This window comes from Notolabrus celidotus, chromosome 19 (genome assembly GCF_009762535.1).
Source record: "Notolabrus celidotus isolate fNotCel1 chromosome 19, fNotCel1.pri, whole genome shotgun sequence".
NCBI lineage: Eukaryota > Metazoa > Chordata > Actinopteri > Labriformes > Labridae > Notolabrus > Notolabrus celidotus.
The window spans coordinates 6,799,218-6,821,648 of record NC_048290.1 but is presented as its reverse complement, the minus strand read 5'-3'; the positions used below and the strand labels follow the sequence as shown (position 1 = coordinate 6,821,648).

At 40.4% G+C, this 22,431-nt stretch overlaps 1 protein-coding gene across 2 annotated transcripts in view; it reads left to right on the top strand.

The window, feature by feature from the left end:
• dab2ipb (DAB2 interacting protein b) overlaps positions 1-22,431 on the top strand; it is a 151,100-nt gene that overhangs the window by 24,418 nt on the left and 104,251 nt on the right. Inside the window, exons 2-3 of one of the 2 annotated variants that reach the window (XM_034710031.1) lie at positions 198-310; positions 11,313-11,431. In XM_034710031.1, coding sequence (XP_034565922.1) covers positions 198-310; positions 11,313-11,431 — 232 coding nt within the window. Of the gene's footprint in view, positions 1-197; positions 320-11,312; positions 11,432-22,431 lie in introns of both variants that reach the window. The other variant, XM_034710030.1, reaches the window with a different exon arrangement.

The window sequence follows — 22,431 nt, the reverse complement described above, 5'->3', positions numbered from 1 at the left end:
TTTACTTCAGAGATGGCCAAAGCACCGAGGCTAATTGTTTTCTGGCTTCAGATCCAAAGCTAGCAGACAGAAATAGAAGTGGTGTTAATCTTTTTATCTAATTCTTGGCAAGAAAGCAGATCTCAGATTTTCCTAATTAGCCAATCTTTGAACATATGCTGTTTTACCATTTTAAATGTCTCTCTTCTATTTTTCAGAGTCTCCTCCAGAGAGGACGGGACGCCGACGCAGCATGCCAGGCAGCGCCACCGACAAAACCACGCCAGCCATGGAGGCTACGTCCACTGCTGGCACACCTTTCAGAGTCACCGTGAGTACTGTGAGTTTGCTTTTCATGTATTGTCTCTGTCCTCTCCATAACTTTTTTTACTCTCTGACTTTCTCTCTGACTCTGCCTCAGTTTGCTTCTTAGCATTAGATCAACGTCAACTTGGAGGCAGGTCTGGGGTCCAGATGGCCTCATGCCAATCTGAAAGTCATTTACATCAAATGTTGGAAATGGGTCTTTGATGTTCGGCGTCTAACACATCACACATCTTCACATCTTGGGTTTACGTTCAACACACCATCCTTTTTACATCCTGTGGGATTTTTCACTGCGTTTCACTGAATAATTTCAACATGCTTCATGTGAGCTGACACACTCCACCTCTCACACCTGTTTACACACACACACACACACACACACACACACACACACACACACACACACACACACACACACACACACACACACACACACACACAGGAGTCCTTTGTCTGTCATCCTGCCTCTAATTCAAATCGGGTATGCTTTCTGCCATGTTTAATTCAATAGATAAACAGCCAGCTAATGAAGCAAGAAATTCCTCTATGAGTCATCAATTTAAAGCTAATTAGCAATTAGCAGTGCATATATCCATTAATAAATAATGACTGGGGAGATGTCGACCCGGGGGTGAACTGTAAACAGAAGATGTTAGGACAACAAGGCCACAAGCACTCAACTCTCACTTTCTGTAACAAACAACCAACTTACTCCATGTTGACTTTCAGCCTCTGTGTAAACATGGCAGGGAGACTAAAGGGCAAAAGACAACATGACCTTCCTTTATATGAGTGTTTTCTTTCATTTTCTGCTTTTTGGCTTCTTTTCATCACCATTAACCATTTTCAGGATGTAAAGTTTGACCCAAAGTCTTGTACAAAGAACTCATTTGCATGCCTCTAAGGCTCAGCAAAGAACACAGTAGATAATTAAAGAAATAGGCTACGATCACTGGTGTTGTTCACAAGCAGAGTGAGAATTAAGTGTTTCATGAAAACAGTTTGCACATGTAAAACTACCACCGTTTGAAGAGCAAGGGACTGCCTCAGTCTTATCAAGCGACAATGCTGTTTTTGGATGTGATCTGCTTTATGAGCATACTTGTGTTTGTATTTTCTGCCTGTAATCTTCTTTTTAGGATTCTTTGTACCCAAAAACATCATAAATGAGTCGTTTAACTTTCATCATTTGATGCACCCTGAATCAATGCTTGAATAAAGAGCGATACAACAAAGTTAAGAAGAACTCAAAGCTTGTAGGAGACAGAAGGGGTCAGATAGAGGGGCTGGATATCGATTAAGTGTCTGTTAAGCAGCTCATGCACTCTCCAGGGATTCACGGAGTGAAGAGGAGCACTGCAGCAAAGTCATCCCGTCTCAATCACATGGCCACTTCACTTCTTCTGAGGGCTCATTGCAAAGCAGCAGTGACTTCTTGCAGTGAGAAAGCTTCCTTGGGTTGTGTTTTACCCTTTCCTGCACACTTACGGACACTGCCCCCTTCTGGGTGTTTATTATAGCACATGCAACAATGTGCCCTACAGTATCTCATCAACTTGAGCTGGATGCAAACCAGTTAGCTCAAATTTGTTTAACTATCTGCTTGAATTTATTTAAACTTATAAGGTAATGTGCAAGGGAACAAAGATAAAAAACAGACCCAAGTCTTTAGATGGATACAGACTGGATGCAACATGATAGCACACAAACATGGCAATGCGAACAGAAAAAACAGCAGTCAGGCATTTATATTCTTCTCTCCTGCATCTCCCACTTTTAGTACTGACAAACCTCCCCTCACTTTTTCTCCCTCCCAGTGAAAAGAGTTGTGGTGACATCTAAAGTACCCCTCCTAGGCCTTGAGCTAAATCTGTCAAAATGTTTTTCTCTCATGTTCTTCGCAAGGGCTCGATTCAGTGTCTGCTCACAAAAAGTGGGTGCCCCACACACACACTTTCATACACAGAAGCACATCCTCCAGAGCTTTCTCCAAAACAATTTCTTACCAGTAGGCCTGAGAGAGAAGTATGCGCTCTCTAAAGCCTGATCTTCCACTGCTGTACTCGAACATTGCATAGTGCATACCTTAATTTTAAAGTTACATTCATAGTTTTACCTCACCCAGGCAAACAAACCTTATCTAAGTCAGTCACGTCTATGTCCCGCTGATTGCACTCGCTGGCTGGATTGATTCTCAATTGTGACTTAGCTCCTTATCCAATCTCCCCCTGACACCACCACCCGCCCCACCCTCCCCCCTCTACGCTCAGATAATAGCAGGGGGGCTAATTGGACAGGTATGTCTCTTGTTTTCATCAGGTTGTGCAAACAGGGGAGAAGAGAGGTGGATGTGGAAGCCGGGAACACCCTGCTGATTGTCCAGGCACTGATTCTATCAGCTCCCATTAGGGAAGCCTGGAATTGCCAAGCTGAGGGAATAGTTAGCTTATTGCAAGTGTTTTCTTTATTTTCACGTCAAAAGCAAAGTAAAAAAAAAAACGAAAAACAAGTGCAGGGATAAAATGAGCTGTCGTGTCAGTGCATAATGGGCTTTGGACAGGCTGAGATTATAATGAAGTATGAAGAAGCCTGTTGTGTACTCTCACAAACATCAACCAGCATGCACAGGTTTAAGCTAACATATTGTACAACAAGGTAATAGTAAAATTAGGACTCACACAATCTTTCCACAATAATTAAATTCCCCTAGAGGTGGTGCAATAAGCCTGCAGGGCAGAAGGGTCGGAGAACACCAGCCTCTCCTACCCTTCAAGAATGCACGTTGAATCAAATTATTCCGTCCCCTCCTCCCACTAATTAGCTGTCAAGCGTGGAAATGTGGAATAATTATAGAGCTCATTGAAATTCACACTAACATGTGACACTGTAATGCCCCCTGTCAGGTAGCACTGGCTGTAATAGCCTTATCGTGTTACCTTGGACGAGTAGGTGCTCGCAGAATGAAAAGCAAAGGCTCGTACATTACACAGCAAAACAAGCAATGTTTATGAGGGATCAAACAAACTCATTAACAAAGGCTTACCGGCTGTATTTACGTCCTGAATGCAATCATGTTTTCATTCATGCGCTGACATTTACAGGTGTTGTTCAAGCACAGGAAAATGATATTCCCAAGAGTCAGTTTTCTACCACACAATGGAACAATGACATGATGTATGACGCGCCATTAGGTCTCAGTTTTCATTGTGTTTGTTGGAGTATTTGGGGTAGATCTATTTCAAAGAAAGACACATTAAGGAGAGGTCAGGCTTTTTGTGTTTATGCAGTGATGAGGTTGGGACTACATTAAAACACAGTGTTAACATGCACTCTCACTCTTATTGGTTGCTTTTGTTGGTCTGGTAGGGTTAGTATTCTTGGCTTATACAACATGTTCAAAGTATATAAGTATAAACAGTAGGATAGATACTCACCCAATACAAAGCAGTTACTCAGAATCTTGTCACCTTTTCATTAGCTACCAAAACTATTATTTGGAAATTATTTTTTACACTTCAGTTTTTGTTCTTTTTACTCCTCTTTGCTGATATGGATATGTCAGGATTTAAGAATACTCAGATATTCATTCATTTGGAAAAAAAAAAATTAAGAGTTAATGGGAATAATATCTCATCTAACATACATTACCTTCGCTGTAATTGATCCTGGTGTAATACATTACTCCCACCAGACGGTGGCTGCAGTGCGCCTGAAAGCTGTTTGCCTACTGCATTAATAAGAAAAGAAGAAGAATGCTTTTTATTGAGAAATTCTCAAACTCAGAATCAGACCCGGCTTTATTGGCCAGGTATGCTTGAACACACAAGGAATTTGTCTTGGTAAACTGTGCTCTCTTTGTACAAAGGAACAAGAATAAGGCATACAAATAAAAATATAAAGATAATAATAATCACATCAACTATAAACACAAAAGAACAACAAATAAGCAACACTAATATCTACAGGCTAAAAATAATATGATAATAGTGCAGTGGTGAGAAGTACAAAGATACTGACGTGGACGTGAGGTATTTTTACAAATTAAAAAAGTATATGTAGGGGATAATTAAATAGTAAAATAAATGAAAATATATGAATTCTGCTTGGGGAATTGTTACATTGTATATTTACATGTTTATTTACAGAGATTACTTACTATAAACTTACTATAATGTTGGAATTCAGGATCGATCCAAATCTAAAAAAAGAATAAAAGCATTAGAAGAACTTAAGGTTGTGTGGGTGATGTAATGTTGGTCCTTAGAGAGTCAGCATTAGAATTAGTAGCCAGTTAAACAAATTATTAATATAGTATTGTTGAAGGCCCTCAATGCTAGTCGAATGTTGTGTTTAAGCTGTAGCATAGCCATCCGCCACTATGGCTACTTTAGTATTATGGCTAATACCATATTTGTTTGTTTATTGCCATGGTCTCTAAATAGCTGTTGATACTATTAGATTTTTACAAGAATTGTATTGTGTACATGTACCATAGACTGTATAAATAGCACTGTTTTGAAGCCAATCGTTGAGTCAAGTCAGTCATGTCTTTATTCGGGCAAAAGCTAGTAATCTTAATATCTTCTGAACTGTTGCGTTAGAAAAAATAATTAATAAACATGTTTATTAATGCTGCAAATATTGTCTTTTTTGAATTGGTGTGTATGTGGTTTCCGGTGTTTCTGCAGCCAGCCTCGAGCGGATTCTCGATGAATTGCAGTTTATAACGCTTCATAGTTGGAGACTGGAGGTTGCAGCTTGATTGTAACTCTCACTTAAAACTAACCAAACTGTGAGCACCTTGTTCTGTTTGGTGGTTAGGTTTAGGCACAGACACTGCCAGGTTAGGATTAGGGAAGAAGACTCTGATTTGGGCTTTCAGGGTTACATTTTGGTTTCAAAGATAACAGCAGTGTCTTTCTTTGGAATAGAAACAGCTTTACCTGGACGATCACTGCTAAGTCATAGAAACCCACGCCCATCTGTATGACAGGGCCTTATGCAGGCAGCCTCTAGTCAGGATACTTTTGCTCTTGATAGGTAATGACTCATCTTCAATGTATACCTATAGCAAGGACTGATCAAGGTAGAAACCCCAGTAAGGATCAAACCCGCCTCTCCTTTATTCACCACCCTTTCTTTGCGCCCTAGCTTGATTGTCCCTGCAGCTACACTGCTCCTCTCTTGCCGAGCCCTGCTCCACCTGCAACCTTGTCACTCATTTGCTCTACTTTTCTCCTCACTTTCCCCCTCATTTATTTTCATTCTGTTGCTTTTTCTATCAACTCATGCTCTGCCACCTCCACACTGTGCTCCACTTTCTCCAATTTACCCTGCCCCTATAGCTCATCCCTCTCCGGCGAGGCTCTCACTGTCATTTTCTCAATTCTTTGACCAGTCTCACCTCTATTTCTGTCCCTTATTTTCACTGCATGTCTCTATCTGTGCTCCTCTGCCGGCTTGTTCTTTTTCTCCAGTGCTTTCTCTTGTCAGCTGGTATGAGCAGGTGCTGATGGCAAATTAAGTGCTAACATTTTCGCAGTGCTACCAGTGTGCCTTGCCTCCTGAGGTTTAATCCAGTGTTAATATAGGCATCAGTCATCCTTATTGACTGATTGTAAGTGGCTGCTCATATCTGTTGACATTTAACCTGGAACATTTCTCAGTAAGAGCTTTGACAGGCTGGAGGAATTAGACTGAAGAGTTTTATAATGTTACATAGCTGTCCATGTGCACAAAAAATGCTGCAAGAAAGAACAATGAATACAAAATAATGACAGGTCTGTGTATCCTCTCTGGTTCTGTTTCTCTTTCTCCCTGCATTTTTAGAGTCCATCCATCAGGGGAGAGAAAGAAGTAAAAACAGAACAAGCAGCCACTAATCAATCCAGCTCGCCCACAGGGACAGGTTTCTGTTCACAGACTTATTTCTGCAGATGAGGAAAGAAAGGGAAGCATTTTAATTTGTTAGCCGTGACTATGCCAACAGCTGCAGCAGGCACACGCCGTCTCCAGAGGCTGCTGGGAGAAGGGTATGGAATTACTGCGAATTTGGAGGTGATTGTGAGTGATATCCAGAAATAGGGGGGAAGAAGTGTGTCAGTGTTTGCGCATATGTGTGGGCGTAAAGGATTTCTTGTACTGCTCCACCATCTTTGCCGTGTCATGTTGTGGAAAGGAGCTGATCTGAGGTCGATGAAGGAAACAGCATTGCTCCTGCGTTATTTCAAAATGAACCACTGTTGATCTTACCACATGCAGACACACTCACATTCACAGCTTATAGAAAGAGTTTTTATACTATATATATATATATAGAGAGAGAGAGAGAGAGAGAGAGTGAGAGTTTAAGTCCCCAGGTGCAGCCTCGCACTGTCAGTGATGACTCAGCCATGTTCATTAATCTAACAGCCACTGAACAGAGCTCACCTCTGGCAGGTAGTAATAGTAACCCATTATCTGCCCACTTTCTATTAACCTCCATGCCATGTCAGATTCACTCGGATTCCTACTAAGTATGCTCACAGTCGCTTTTGTTGAGGTTGACAAGTGATAAGCAATTAATTACTTCCATGTTTTAAGTCAAAAGAAAGATTCAAATGTTTAAGACAATCTGGAAACCTAAAAAGTCAGCTTTGTTGAGCAGTGTTTTCAAACAACCTGTAATTGGGTGTAATGTGGGTCTCATTTTCAGTTATTTAAAACTAATCAGTGTGCGTTCCCTCCCTTGTAACTATGGCAAATGATGCACTACTTAGGCCAGCACACATCGGCCAACACACATCGGCCAAAATTAGATTTTGGTTTTCGGATGAAGTTCAACTGGCAACGGGTCTAATCTCATCAATCTTTATTTGTACAGTGCCAATTAATGACAAATGTTGTCCCAAGACACTTAACAAAAAAGAGTACTGTTGCTATCAAGACTTTAAATTAATTGGTAGCTTGTGGGGATTCATTAAAAATAGAGTGAAAATTGAGGCTGCAGAGGAAAACAATACCAGACCTCTAGGAACCAATATGAGGTGAACTCCAAAACCACTGGATCTCAAATTATTGTTATTACAAAATTGAATTAACTGTTAAAACTTGTTTACAATGCATTATTTTTTTGTTTATTTTGTTTTTGTTTATATTTTTCTTTTTTTTTTTCAACACGGCATTTGCTGGGAAAACTGGGATGGTGCCACTCTGTTTTATTAGGGCCTGTTTCCACTAACAGCGTTCTTTTTTGCACTGGCAATGTCCACAACCCCAATTTCAGAGCCCTTCTATCTAGCATGTACCATTCCTAGTTTACAAATGTTGTCCCACAGCAATTTCACTTCACTTAGTGATGACCTTTAAGTCTGTTTTTGATTTTACCGTATGCTTCATATTGTCTCTTGATTGATGGAATTTTATAAAGACAATATGAATAGTGTGGTAGCATTGGCAATCGCTCTACACCATGACATTGTTTTCTGAAAAATCAATCCTTGAAAAAAGAAGGATATCAGTTAGTTTTTCCTCTGTTTGGGCCTCCACCCGCCATTCTTATTGACAAAGTTGAAATCAGAAATCTCGTCCCTACTTAATTCCTACTGGTTGGTGATGGAGAAGTGACATTGACGATTCCAAAAGTTTAATTACTGTCACCTGAGAATGCTTAATTATAATGCTTACAGGCTAAAAACAACTGATGCTGATGGTCACGACGGTGAGCACTGAAAAACACTGAACTGCATTGGATTTGTATGGAAAATAGGCGCTGCAAGCACAAAATATGCTGTTAGTGTTCACAGGCCCTTATCCAGTGTTTGATATAGGGCTTGTTATTATGAGTTGCTTGCTATTACACTGTATGGATGATGTACTGAGCTTTTACCGCTTGACCTGACAGCTTTAGAGCGAGGAGGATGAAGGTGCATGGCATGGCTCCATTGGAGACATCAATACTGAATATCAATATCTTGTCCTGGACTCGTTTTTCAATGGCGCCTGCTTCCAGCAGATGTACCTTTTTTAAAATTGAGCTCTCTTCTCTACGTTTTGACAACCGGAGTCTGACATGTTGCACAGTTTGGGATAGAACATGCTCTACCCCAATTTTATCAGGGTGGCAAGCCATATGCTTACTTCAGCATTTTTATGCAGAAATGTTCCACCAGAAGCTTTAAGACTGGCTGCATGTAAAAGTTGGAAAGCTTTGAAGAAGACTTTGAGCACTTGGCTTTTCCCCAGTGGTGAGGTGCAGCAGCAAACCCTCTCTTGTCACTGTGGTCAATTGGAAAAGGACACTATTCCAGGTTTCCTTCTTGGGATATTTTTTGAATATCCATACCCAAATTGTGTCTCTCAGCTTCCTCTTATATATGTAAAGTCCCAGAGCTATAGAACACAGATATATTATTCTAAAGAAACCCTTTTTTGTCTTGTTTACCAAAAACTTCAAGTTTGTCAGAACCATCTGCCATTTTTCTTTAAGTTTAGCGTCTGTGTTTTATCAAAAAGCTCCTCCATCTCCTTTGAGCATTGCATTCTGGGACAGCCGTGCACACCGACAGCAAACTCAGAACTTTATTTATAGAAAACTCAGTTATTCATCATGATTAGAATAAACATATATGAGGTCATTTGGACACGATGACTACCTAACAGTGTGAATGCACTGACTCTAGCTTCCCATTGTTTCCAGCTCTCAGTGTTTCACTGTTGACAGGTGTTGTTCATCAGTTTGCTGTGGCTCCTCTGTGATCAGCTGGCATGCTGTCTGGGAGTCGCTCTGTAATTATCCAAATTCCACAGTTGCCCGGGGCGACCTATTCACACTGTGGGTGGTAATTATACAGGTGTGTTAATGGCCTGACTGGGACAGGGGGAGGTTTCTTTCTCTGTGTGTGTGTGTGTTATGTGGAGTTTCTTTACTGCGCTGTCTTCTGAAGGTGTACACTTTATTATTCACCCGTTGCATCAGCTGATGAGTCGTTTGATTGGAATAAAACGCTGCACCTGAGCCTGAACACTACATGTTTCAATGCGTTTTCTCCCGCGCACTGGCTCACCTGTTTCACTTCCATCTTCTACGTGCTGCCCTGTTAAGTTGCTCTATCAACTCTCATATTCTCCCTCTTTATTCAACGTCCTTCTTTTTCATCTTCTATTTCGACTTCTTCCCCTCCTTGATCCCTTCCCTGCAGTGAAGTCTAAAAAAATGTGTCATTTTCTTTTTTTTTCTTATTTTGAATGAAAATTCGCAACAGCCTGCCATTTCTGCACCACATCTCATTTGTTCATATTCCTCATGCTCTTAATGCCAGCCAACAGTTGCCATGGAGACGGCGAGGTGCTTGGGGGAGTGTGATTGCAGATGTTGGAAGAAGTAAACACACAGACCCATACAAAGAGGAGAATGAGAAAACTAATAAAGGGGTCTGTCCATTGGTTTAGTGTGTGTGTGAATGATTATGAAATGATTATGTGCGGCATAGGAAAATAAAACACTGACAGTTACGTCTTACATATCATTTCTGACTGTGTATAAAGATGGACGACATGCCCCAACTTCTTACAATGAACAAGTGAAGCCAAAACACCAACTGTGACAGGGACTGGCTATAGATGGAATACAATCACGGACAGTACAGGAGCTATCCTGAATGAAGCATGAAGTTTTAGAGCTCCCTCTAGTGGCTGCAGTTTAGGCTTTTAGGCCCGCCCCTTCATTATAACAGATGGAACATGAATCAAACTACACACACCTCAAGTATGTTACCTTTACATGCCGTCTATCATTGCACTTAGCTCTTAGGTTGATATACTGTATATGCAAGTGTTTTTTGGATAAATCTAATTTAATTAGTTATTTGATGTAATAAAGACAGGATGTGACATCATGATTGACAGCTCTATTGGCTAAATGTCAGCTCCTGCAGTGTTTATTAGACAAGAGGAGAAACATAGATAGAAAACATGAATAACATTAACACAAGAGTGTTATGAGTATCCGCTTCAAGTTAGATAATTTAATTTTAGTTAATTTGATTAGGACAATGCACATGAATCAACATTTCAACAGTATGCCTCAAAGTGTAATGGTTAGCAGAAGCGGTTTGACATCAGTCCAGTGGTTGTACTGGCCAGCTTGCTTCTGCCTCGGCTCCACCAGCCCAGTTTGTTGGCGCTGATCGAGGCAGTGTTTTGGCTTCACTTATCACGATGGGAGGAGATGGAGGTGTCCACATTAACATACTTTCAATTGACATCTGACCCCGTCCGCTAACCAAACCAGACTTTAAACTTACCAATACAACAGCAGAGAAGCCTCAGGATGGTACAGCCAACAGCAAAACAGCTTCTTGTGTTGGTTTGAAGCAGACCGGTAGAGATTTAGAGAATTCAATGACTCTTGTGTTAGTGTTTGTTTTGTATTTCTTTCACCACTTTATTGCACCACTGACGCCATTTTTAGCATCACACAAGTAATCAAAACTGAACCTTTACGGAAAAGAACAATTTGACTTATTTTTGCATGATATAAACTAACTTTAATGACAGAGATCCTGTTAGAAAACTATTTCTTTGACATGTATTTTGATTTTAAAGATTTATCCATGTCCCGTCTGTTAACATGGAGGAGTAGGGTTTATAGCCTATACTGCAGCCAGTCAGGAGGGGGTCTCCAAATTTTTTTGACTTCACTTTTAGGGACACCTTATGTCGTCCATGTTCATATCATATTTGCGGTTAAATGTCATGCTTGTTATGTCTATGCTCTTTGAGGATCTTCTTGTGTCAGGTCTTTTCTGTCATTGTTTGACCTTGTCCTCACTTCTCCTACTGTCTTACTCTGATGTGAAATCTATACTCATTTAGAACCTGTCATCACATCCTGCGTCTAATCATCAAGGACAGGGAAAGCTAATGCCTGTACTAATATGTTTCATCCTGCTTTCAAGTTGAGCGTAATGATTGATATCTCACAGACTTCCACTGACACTGTTTCTCCGTCTGTCTCTCCCTGTCAGGGCTTTCTAAGTCGACGGCTGAAGGGCTCGATAAAACGCACCAAGAGTCAACCCAAACTTGACCGCAACTCCAGCTTCAGACACATCCTTCCTGGCTTCAGGAGCGTCGACAATGACAGGTAGGTGTTTGTTCTTTGTTCTGAGCTGGTGTTGTGTGTTTGCTGGATCTGTTCATACGTCTGTTCTATTCTGGTACCTCTGTCTGCTGATGGCTGGTTATTCAGGTCACTGTTGACGTTTTTGTGTTGTGTTGTCAGTGCTTTTTGGAAACCAGTGAATCCTCAGTCTCCGATCTGTCACTTTTAATATGTCTGGCTCTTTCTCTTCGTAATACATGATGACTCTCCTGTCCTCTGTTGTATCATTTCATCGTTGTTTTTTTAAACAAATGGTTGCATTCAACTTACCAGGACTGTAATATAATGCATTTTACTCTTCCTTGGTCTTGGTAACAGAAACCATGTGAACAGTGGTTGCTGCATTTAAAGCTTCTTATAATAATTAATTAGAAAACATGGATTACTTTGGTAACAACTTATCATGTTGCAGAAATAAAGCTACAACAGCCCCAAACAATTTGAGTTAAACATAATTTTCAGTGAATTTGAAATGTATTCAACCTTGGTTTACCAGGAGTCTTCCCTTTTGAGGTTCAAAGCACTTCAAAACTCTCTTTTACGAGGGAGTCCTTGAAACAAGACATCAATGTGTGCTTAAACCAAAGACAGTTACAAAAGGCAGACAGTGCAGTGCTTCCAACAGAATGACCGTGTACTAACTGGGGTTAAAAACTCAAGAAATACATAACATTTGACAAAAAATGTTCCTACAACTTCAATTTATTTAAATATATGTCTGTATTTTTTGTTTCTTAGCAAAAACCCATTGGTTTGTTAAATTAAACACTTAAATAGTTGCTGTTTAATAGTTTGCACCAACAGGAGGGTCTTGGGGTTTCAACTTTTTCCACTGTTGCCACTATCACCACCACTTATTGTTTAAGTTACTTATAAGAATTGGCAACTTCAAGATGCTCTCACCAGCTTTACTGTTGTTTCCTGAATTGCAGGATAGCATCTTGTTTCACATTTCTCTAGGAGCTTGGGGCCCAGTTGCTCCTCAGGATGCTCTTCTAATATCAAACTAATGTTTTTGCCACAGGGAGACGAAATGTGCTGGACTGCTTTCAGTGGATTGATTTGAAATGAGGTGTGATCAGGTTGCCACTATCTTTGCTTTTGCAGTTGAGAATCAATCACCATTGTTCTGGGGTTTCAACCAATCAGATTTAAGTATTTAACACAGTCAGGTTATAAAGCTTCATTTCACCTACATAGCTTATAATGCAGTGGATAAGAGTCCCAAATTGAGGCAGCCCACTTAGATAACAACATCAGACATTGTTGTATTTGTTCTGATGATCTGTTAACAAAGTAGAGCACCTGTGCCAACAGAGAAATAACCATCTAATAAAGAATGCAGAGTGCAAGCACAGCAACAAACTTTAATATTACTGTTTGCTTACCCCCGTGAATAAACATACCAGACATGCAGCCAGACTGTACCATTGATTAATACGCAGGACCAAAGGTAGAAGCTCAATTAAAACATCTTATGAAGCCTTTATGTGAGAGTTTATAAGTTTGTATCTCAATTATTTACCTAAACAAATTCCCCTTCCCAGCTCAAATGATTTGTAGTCATTTTCAGGTTCTACGTTGACTGTAAGGGACTTTTAAGCTGGAACAAATCCTTGACTTTAGAAATAGTGACTCAAGCAGAATGTGTCTCCAAAAAGGCGCTGTGCTGCATGTTTATCAATCCCTGTCATCAGTGGCTTCAGAGTCTAAACTATTCAGCTCTTTATTGAGTCTTTGGTCCACAGTGGGATGTTTTATTTTGCCTGTGGCTGTGATAGTTGGCAGTTTTTGATAACTCCTTTTAATTTCCTCAGGAGTTCAGCCACTTGGAAAACATTTGCCCTTGCTTAACGACAGCAATTAGAATTCCAGACCACTCTGCGCTGACCTGAGAATGCACTGCCTGCTCACTCCTGGGTTTTGATAGTCTTTCGATGTATGCTTGAGTAACAGCTATAATTCCCAGCACCTATCTTTGCTGTGTCTGGAAAAAAGCCAAGGTGTCCATCTGTGGAGTTTAATTAACGGGGGTGCCGCTTTTGAAGAGATCTTCCGTGGCTTTCGGTTTCAAAACTTGGAGCCGAGTTGCTGCCACTCGTCGCACTTTTAATGAGGCATTACCATCACTGTCAAGTTATCACAGGGGAACACTAACAATTGTTCGGGGTGGAACATGGTGAACCGTTCCTCTGCTGCAGTCAGACAAAATGAGCTCATACCTCCTCTGCTTTGTCCCGCTGTCTTTTCTCATTCTCTTTTACACTTCTATCCTTTTTTAGAGCATCTTCATTTCTACTGTTTCTCCAGTCCCCATTTCAAACTCATCACTCTCCAATTTCATCCTTGTAGACCACCCTCCTTTTCTCTATTTTTCAAACAGTATTAAACTATCAGCATTTATATGTTTCCTTCTGATAAAGCGGTCTACGAGGAGGGCAAATACGGGACAGGAAATTGGAATGTCCAGGAGGTGTCTTATCTATGATGGTTTAACACAAACACACACTACGTACACTTCACTGGCAAATGCACACATTTACTCCTATATGATAGGTCTCTAGCTACATTGCCTTATGTAATAAAAGAAGAGAGAAGGGCCCCATTGGTGCTTTCACTCTACTAGTGTATTATATTGACAAGGGATGGGTATGCTATCCTTGTGTGTGTGTGTGTGTGCTTCTGTGTTTGTGTGGAAAAACAGGGCGAAAGCATGAAAAAGTGGCAGAATGAGAGAGTAATGTGCTGTGAGAGGAGTCAGTGACACTCCCTGTCAGCCTGGTAGCAGCCTCCCCACAGGCAAGAAAACACTGAAGAAGAGGAAGAAGAAGAAGAAGACAGGCTTGGGAACTAGCAGTAGGGGGAGGCGAGATGATGAGAGGAACGGGAGAAGGAGGGAGGAAGGAGGAGGGAGGGAGGGATACTCGTGTACTCTGAAATTCCCCAGTGCAGATGTGAAAGCTTGAAAGTGATGGATGCAGTTTATTCAGGGGACCTTAAGCATTCTCTGTACAGCTCAAACCTTGCACCATGACTCCCCTATATATTTCTCCTGGCTATGCATTTGCATGCAAACAGCATTTAACTTACACATATACACATAGGTGCATGCAACAAACAGTGGACTGTAATTCTGCATCAACCAAAAAGGACCTGTATTATATAAGTGGTCCCGTATTTGCTGAGTTAGAACAAATGTGAGGTCCTCTGATATACAGGTAGGTAAGCCATAACTCACACACATTTTCAGTGTGTATATTAGGTGTGATGATGCAGTTAAGCATCATAGCCTGAGGCAGTGTCAGTAGAGAGAAGATATATTTGCATTTACAAACACATCTATTCAACGAACAGTGGACCATCATCAACCTGATGTTGATTCTAAATAAAGTCCCATGCTAATGAGCTACACTTAAGTTCTGGTTCTTTGATGTATAGGCAGATAAGCACTAACTCACAGATTTCTAGTATGTACATTATGTGTGATAACAAAGCTATGCCTGTTAGCCTGAGGCAGAGTCAATCGATAGAAGATGCATTTGCATATAGAGCACTATACTGACACAAACACATATATGCATGCCTTTTTAAGAAACAGTGGACTATCATTTATATCAAGCTAATGTGGATCTCAAAATATCCCCTGTTGAGGTCCAAAATATGAGGTCCTCTGAAGTATAGGCAGGTCAGTTCAATCACACACTTTAATTGAGGTCTAAAATTCAAGGTCCTCTGAAGTATAGGCAGGTAAGTTTAATCTCACACTTTAATTGAGGTCTAAAATTCAACGTCCTCTGAAGTATAGGCAGGTCAGTTTTATCTCACACTTTTACTGAGGTCCAAAATTTGAGGTCCTCTGAAGTATAGGCAGGTAAGTTCAATCTTACACTTTTATTGAGGTCCAAAATTTGAGGTCCTCTGAAGTATAGGCAGGTCAGTTCAATCTTACACTTTAATTGAGGTCTAAAATTTGAGGTCCTCTGAAGTATAGGCAGGTCAGTTTTATCTCACACTTTTACTGAGGTCCAAAATTTGAGGTCCTCTGAAGTATAGGCAGGAAAGTTTAATCTCACACTTTACTTGAGGTCTCAAATTTGAGGTCCTCTGAAGTATAGGCAGGTAAATTTAATCTCACACTTTAATTGAGGTCCCAAATTTGAGGTCCTCTGAAGTATAGTCAGGTAAGTTCAATCTTACACTTTTATTGAGGTCTAAAATTGAGGTCCTCTGAAGTATAGGCAGGTAAGTTCAATCTCACACTTTAATTGAGGTCTAAAATTTGAGGTCCTCTGAAGTATAGGCAGGTAAGTTTAATCTCACACTTTAATTGAGGTCTAAAATTTGAGGTCCTCTGAAGTATAGGCAGGTAAATTTAATCTCACACTTTAATTGAGGTCCCAAATTTGAGGTCCTCTGAAGTATAGTCAGGTAAGTTCAATCTTACACTTTTATTGAGGTCTAAAATTTGAGGTCCTCTGAAGTATAGGCAGGTAAGTTCAATCTCACACTTTAATTGTGCACGTTAGATATGCTAATGTTTTTTAGTCAGTAGACAGAAGATGCATTTGCACGTGAACAGCATTATACTGACACACACTTACCTAGAGCTGGGCAGTATTGAAAAAGATGTTATCATGGTAACATTTTTCACATCAGTCAATATCTATAAATATCACGATACATATCAAATCATTATTCCATTTAGATTTAAAGTCAGATTTTTGATCCTAAGTGAAAGTTGAAGACAGTTTGTTCACTTGTGTCTGGAATTTAGTTCTCTGAAAAGCTTCTTGAATCCATCATTTTTCAATCAGTCTAACATTAGGTGGCAACTAGCGTCTAAGTCACATTAGCCCCAACCCCCTTGGGTGGTAGTAATTACAGGTTTAAATATATTGAATTTTATCGAACACTTGTTATGTTTATATTGAGAAAAAAATATATCACAATAATTATCGTTATCGGATTATCGCCCAGCCCTATACATAGCTACAGTGGACTGTCATTGTATACCAATCAAATGTAGACCCAAATAAGTCCCTTGTTTTTTCGTTGGCCTCATATTGATGGGTTATAATAAACGTAAGGTCCTCTGATGTGAAGGTAGGTGAGCCATAACTAACACACATTTTCAGTGTGTACATTAGGTGTGATGACATAGCCTTCATAAGTTCAAATCAATATGAGGTCCCCTGATTGATAGGTAGGTAAACTGTAGCTCACACATTTTCAGTGTGTACATTGAGGGTGATGACATAGTTAAGCCTTGTAGCGTGAGGTTGCATCAGTAGACAGAAGATGTGTTTCTATGTACACAACAATCTACTGGCAAACACACATATCTATAAGAGGTGTAGTGGAGTATCATTCTACATCAATCAAATGTGGACCTGAAAATATCCCCTGCTGGCTCTTCGTTCCCCCTTTCATCAGTTTCAAATAGATATAAGGTCTTCTGTTTGATAGGTAGGTGAGCGGTAACTCACACACATTTTCACTGTGTATATTAGGTGTGATGACATTGAGACGCCTTTTAGCCTGAGGCAGTGTCAGTAGTCAGAAGATATATATGCATGTAACCAGCTTTATACTTACACATACACAAACCTGTGTCAACCATTAGACTATCATTGTACATTAACCAAGTGCTGGCCTCAAAATGTCACCTGCTGGCTCGTCAGTCCCCTTGTTGATAATAAGTAAGAAGAAAGGTTAGGTCCTCTGTTGGATAGGTAGGTAAATCACAAACACACACACACATTTTCAGTGTGTATGTAAGCTGGGATGACATTGTTAAGCCTTGTAGCCTGAGGCAGTCTCAGGAGACAGAGCCACAGATGAGGAGCAGCTGGACTTCTGAAATGAAATATTCATCTGTGTTAAACAGAGGCTGGACACTCACCGAACAGGCATCTGAAGCAGAGCAGAAAAACACTGACACTGCACACATGCCAACAAATTACAGGGTGATGACACCTCAGTGAATAGATTTATTCATAACATATGACAGAAAATGTCTTTATGTTTTTAAACTTATGCTAAAATGGAAGTTAACGTATCTCAAATAATTGCTGGTGTTTCGAAATTGAGATTTCTGTATTCTGTGGTTTGTTGTATAAATATGAACCTAAACTTCGAGGGTGTTTATGATGATGCAAAATAATGAATCGTGTACACATGCACTGCCATTCACTTGAATGTGTATGGCAGTTTATTGATGTGATGTTTTGCAGAACAGAAAATAAAGTAAATAAATGTAACTCAAAAATACATTTTTAGCTTCTAAGAGCATAAATTAAACCTACAGAGGAAACAGAGGACGAAAACTTGATCATCATACTGTAAATAATTGAGAAATCTTCAAACCCATAGTACTCCCTACTGATAACCCCCTAGCACCACCTCATAAATATTAACCTTTTTATTAAATAACCATTACTTATATTCGTATCCCTTAATGTCCCTTGTTTCCCTCTGATTCTTCGATCCTTTCTGCATATTTCTCTCATATCAGAGAGCTAATGTGACCCTCACCAGCTCCCACTTCCTCATCTGATCAACCCCAACCTTTCCTGGACTCTGATGAATATCACAGTGGTTGCAACACTTTTTTTGCACTATATATGGGCTTAATTTCATCAATTTATAAAGACTTTATTTAATTAGGTTTTTTAAACAAACTGCACAGAAGTACCTCTCTTGCTTGTTAAAGTTATGGACAACAATACAATAAGGATGTGTACTTGAAATGTTCTGCCAAGCTCTAAGTCAGAGCTTTGTGTCAAACACAGTGGAAGTGGTTGCAGTTGTTCATTTTTGAAGGTTGTTTTTTATGCCTGGATCCACGTTTTGTTTGCAGCTTAAATGGGAGGTATTGTGCTTGTTTTATTTACAAACAAACATTAAGTTAAAATATTGGATGCCAATACTGAACATGGGCAAAAGTTTTAAATTTTGAGGTAAATAGGTGTTGGAGTGAACCAAGGAAGAAATACCAAGCTGAACAGTGTCCTCAAAAAGTGGCATGAGAATGACACAATCGGGGGACAATTTGTGACATCACTAATTGGTGAATCTCCATAAAGGGCATCATAAACACTTTCTTTGTTGCTGGGGATTTTTGTGTCATTTTCCAAACTTTATGGGTCAAATAGGGGGTCCAATTTTAAATAGACAAACACCTGTGGACTCAGTGACGACAACTTTGTAGCATTGCAGCAGTAGAGGAGGCTTCTGGATTGCTGAGTTCCAGAGACAGAGGCTGAAATTAGGCTTTTAGAGACACCACTCTGATTTAAGCAAATTATTTTTTGAGCTGTAAATAATATTAAGCTATCACAAAGCTATCAGAAGGACAGCATAAAGCCTGAAACTGAGCATAATACCCCCCTCTATAAAAAGGGACACAGGCACCATAGTCTCTAATTGTGCTGTAGTGATGGTGAGAGCTGAAAAGCAGTGAATGAAACTCATAAACATGATTTTTGAATACAAGACTGGCAAAAGTTTTGAAGGTGGATTTATGAGCTAGGAAATGCATCCGACGCCACAGCACAGCAAGACCTCAAGGATGCTCTTTGTTAAGATACACTGAATGTAAATTCAAGTTTTGTGTGTCAACAAGGAAATGCAAAAAGACACCTTTAGTTATCAGCAGGTAAACATGTTCTCGCAGTCTGTTTCTTTCAGTCATGTCCCTGTTTCTCTCTTTCTCTACTTGCTTTCCGCATTGTTGCATCATCCCATATACCACTTATCATTGTATTTCAGGGTCATTTATGTGTTTTTTGACTCATTAAGCACACAAGCAGAAGCAGTACCCACCCACTCGTCTCACTGTGCATCCGGCTTCTTGCTGTGCGAAAAGAAGACGTGTCTTTGTGGAGTTTGTGGACGCTGCGGTGTCTCAATGGAACTTACAGCTTTTTATTATTTGTTTGTTATCCTCTATCTGTAATCTCATGCGTATAAGTGTGTGCTGCAGTTTTCAGCTCTGTTGGCACCAGTGACTCATGCTTTTTTTTTGTGGGAAGACTGCTTCTGTCGCACAGCAGGAAGGCTTTTTTTTTGCCACTCACAGACTTCATCTCAGAATTTTAGAAGATGGATAAAATGGCTGAAGCAATTTCTTCCATCTGCGTTTCTCTTCCTGTTTCTGTCCCCTGCCTCGCTCGTGTCTGACAATATGCACATCATATGGTCGGTCTAATTAGGTTTGCCTTCCATAGAACACCATACTGATGCTGAGCGGTGTTGTGCAGACATGCTGGGAGAGGCTCTGGAAGAAACACCAACACTAATATTGACAAAGTATCACCAACTTAGAGTGCAAAGAGAGCAGAAAAACAGGAGGAGTTACTACAGAGTGATTCTGTATTGAAAATATGAAGGACTGAAGCCCAAATAACTGGGATATAAAAAAAAATTACCAGTATACCAACACATTACAAGATTAAGGTCTATTATACACTTTGATTCTCATACACCCAATTCATTTCACATTTCTTATTTATCTTCAAATATTTATCTATCCTACGATACTTGCAAATTATCATTCCTTCGCTCTGATTGCAAAACATAAGAGCTATTCTGTTGGCTGTTAAAGGGGCTGTGATAAATACCAGCGCTTTAATAGAGCAACCATGATCCCACTGATTGCATCAGAAAATTCACTCCGATTTTGTGCACACCATCGAGTGTTCTTTACACCCTGAAAGTTTTCTTATGATTGGGTTTGAAGAAATTCCACAATGATGGTTTGCCCACATGTTCACAGTGTATGCAGATGAGTGCAGGAACTTAGAATGTTTGGTCCCTGGAACCTTTTTTACTTTCGGTTCTAAAAGTCAGAACTGAGATGAGGAAGAAGGTGTTTAAATTTGCTGCTCCCTCAACCTGTAACTCCAAGATCTGGTCTCACTGGAGGCTCCTCAGGTGGCTTCTGATCTTCTGCTTGATATATTTATGATTGTAATCAACATGTTTGACTTTTATTCTATGTTTTTAAGTAAGGAATGATGTATGGTCAGCAGGTAGTTATCAATCAATCAATCAATCTTTATTTGTATAGCGCCAAATCACAACAAACGTTATCTCAAGACGCTTTTACAAACATAGCAGGTCTAGACCGTACTCTATGTTAAATTATTAACAAAGACTCAACAACAAGACAGGGTAAGATAATCCACCATGAGCATGCACATTGCAGTATTTAGCTAGTTACAGCGGCGAGGAAAAACGTCCTTTTATCAGGCAGAAACCTCGAGCAGAACCAGACTCATGTTAGACAACCAGCTGCCTCGACCGAGTTGAGTCTGGAAAGAGGGATAGAGGAGAATAAGAGATAGAGGGAGCTCTGATAGTGATGAGACGAGTAGTAGAAGCTGTTGCCGCTGGAGTCCAGCACGTCTGTATCAGCTGGAGTCCAGAACGTCCACAGCAGGAGGACATCTACGTCAGCTCAGAGGAACATACGAGGCAATGGAGCTCAGGGACTCCAGAAAGGTCTATGGTTAGTAACTTTAATGGGACAGGTAGAGTTAAAGTAAGTGATGAGGGGGTTGGGAGGAAGGGGGTGAGTTGGATCCCAGTGTCAGTGCGCCAGTTCCCCAGGCAGCCTAAGTTTTGGGAAATAGACAAGACCCCAACGAGTGTTTTAACATGATATGCGATCAGTTCTCCTGTGGTGATGCTCATAGTAGTGAAAGTTAATAACCATCGTCAAGGGGTTATCAATGGGTTTTGACCAATCAGAATCAAGCATGTTACACAGCTGGAACATCAGTAAGAAAGCTGGGTAATAATGTATTATAATCACCTCTTGTATTCCTTTCGGAGCTGTGAACTGTGTTGCTTCCTATCTTGGCAGGACAGTCTTGAAAAAGCTATCTCACTGATGAAATATCATAGTGCAATAAATTGTCACCAGTGGTGTGTATTATAATGTATTGCCCTCCAAAAAACGAGCCTGGTTACTTCCTCCTCCATCTCTGTCCTCTTCCTAACATCTCTCCACGTACCTTTTACTCTCTTTTTTCTCTTTTCTCATCTATTTCGGTGTGCGGGGTTTGGTGGGAGGTGACAGCTAGCATGGAGGGGAGGTGGTTCCGGGACGCCGGAGCTCACTGTCAAGCCTCCCTGAGGTGCTGTGGGACTAACTTGAGGAAACACCGGTGAAGGGAGGTGCCCACTTGATAACCCCTGTGATGTACTGGCTCTCACTGCCCAATCTATCCCAATCTAGCTCCATGCCTGGCTGTTTTGGGATGTTAGGAGCCGTATGGGAGGTTATGTAACTTATAGAGCGTGAACGTTGGAATGAGGGCATCACAGAATGAGTTTCTTAACTGAGTGCTTCTCCTTGTGTGTTTGAAACTGAAGCCTTATCTTATAGCCAAGTGTGTGTGTCTTCATATTTTTACCTGTACCTAAATTCATCATATAATTTTGTACACTCATTTAGGCACAATCTATCTTCCTTGGATATACAGGCATTATGATACAACTACAGTGTCCATAAAAGGACATGATGCATTGGCACCAGCTTGTATTTTAGAGGAAGCTTTAGCCTGTACCTCTCAACAGCTGCCTGTAACAGATTTGGAGAGCCCTTTATACAAACCCCTTGTCATTTTTCATAAAGCTTCACCAATGGGTACCAAGGTAATAGTTGCAGGTGAGGGTGCTGAAGTGTGTGTGTGTGTGTGTGTGTGTGTGTGTGTGTGTGTGTGTGTGTGTGTGTGTGTGTGTGTGTGTGTGTGTGTGTGTGTGTGTGTGTGTGTGTGTGTGTGTGTGTGTGTGTGTGTGTGTGAGACAGGTGGAAAGAGAGCAGTGTGGTGAGGGAGTGGGAGACATCCATCTATAAATCCAATAAAGTGATGCCATTTGGAGTTATTGAATTCTGTAAACATTCCCCAGGTGGTTCGTCTGTAATATCCAACCTTTTCTCGTGCTTCCTCTCTTCTTCCTCTTCCAGTCCCCCC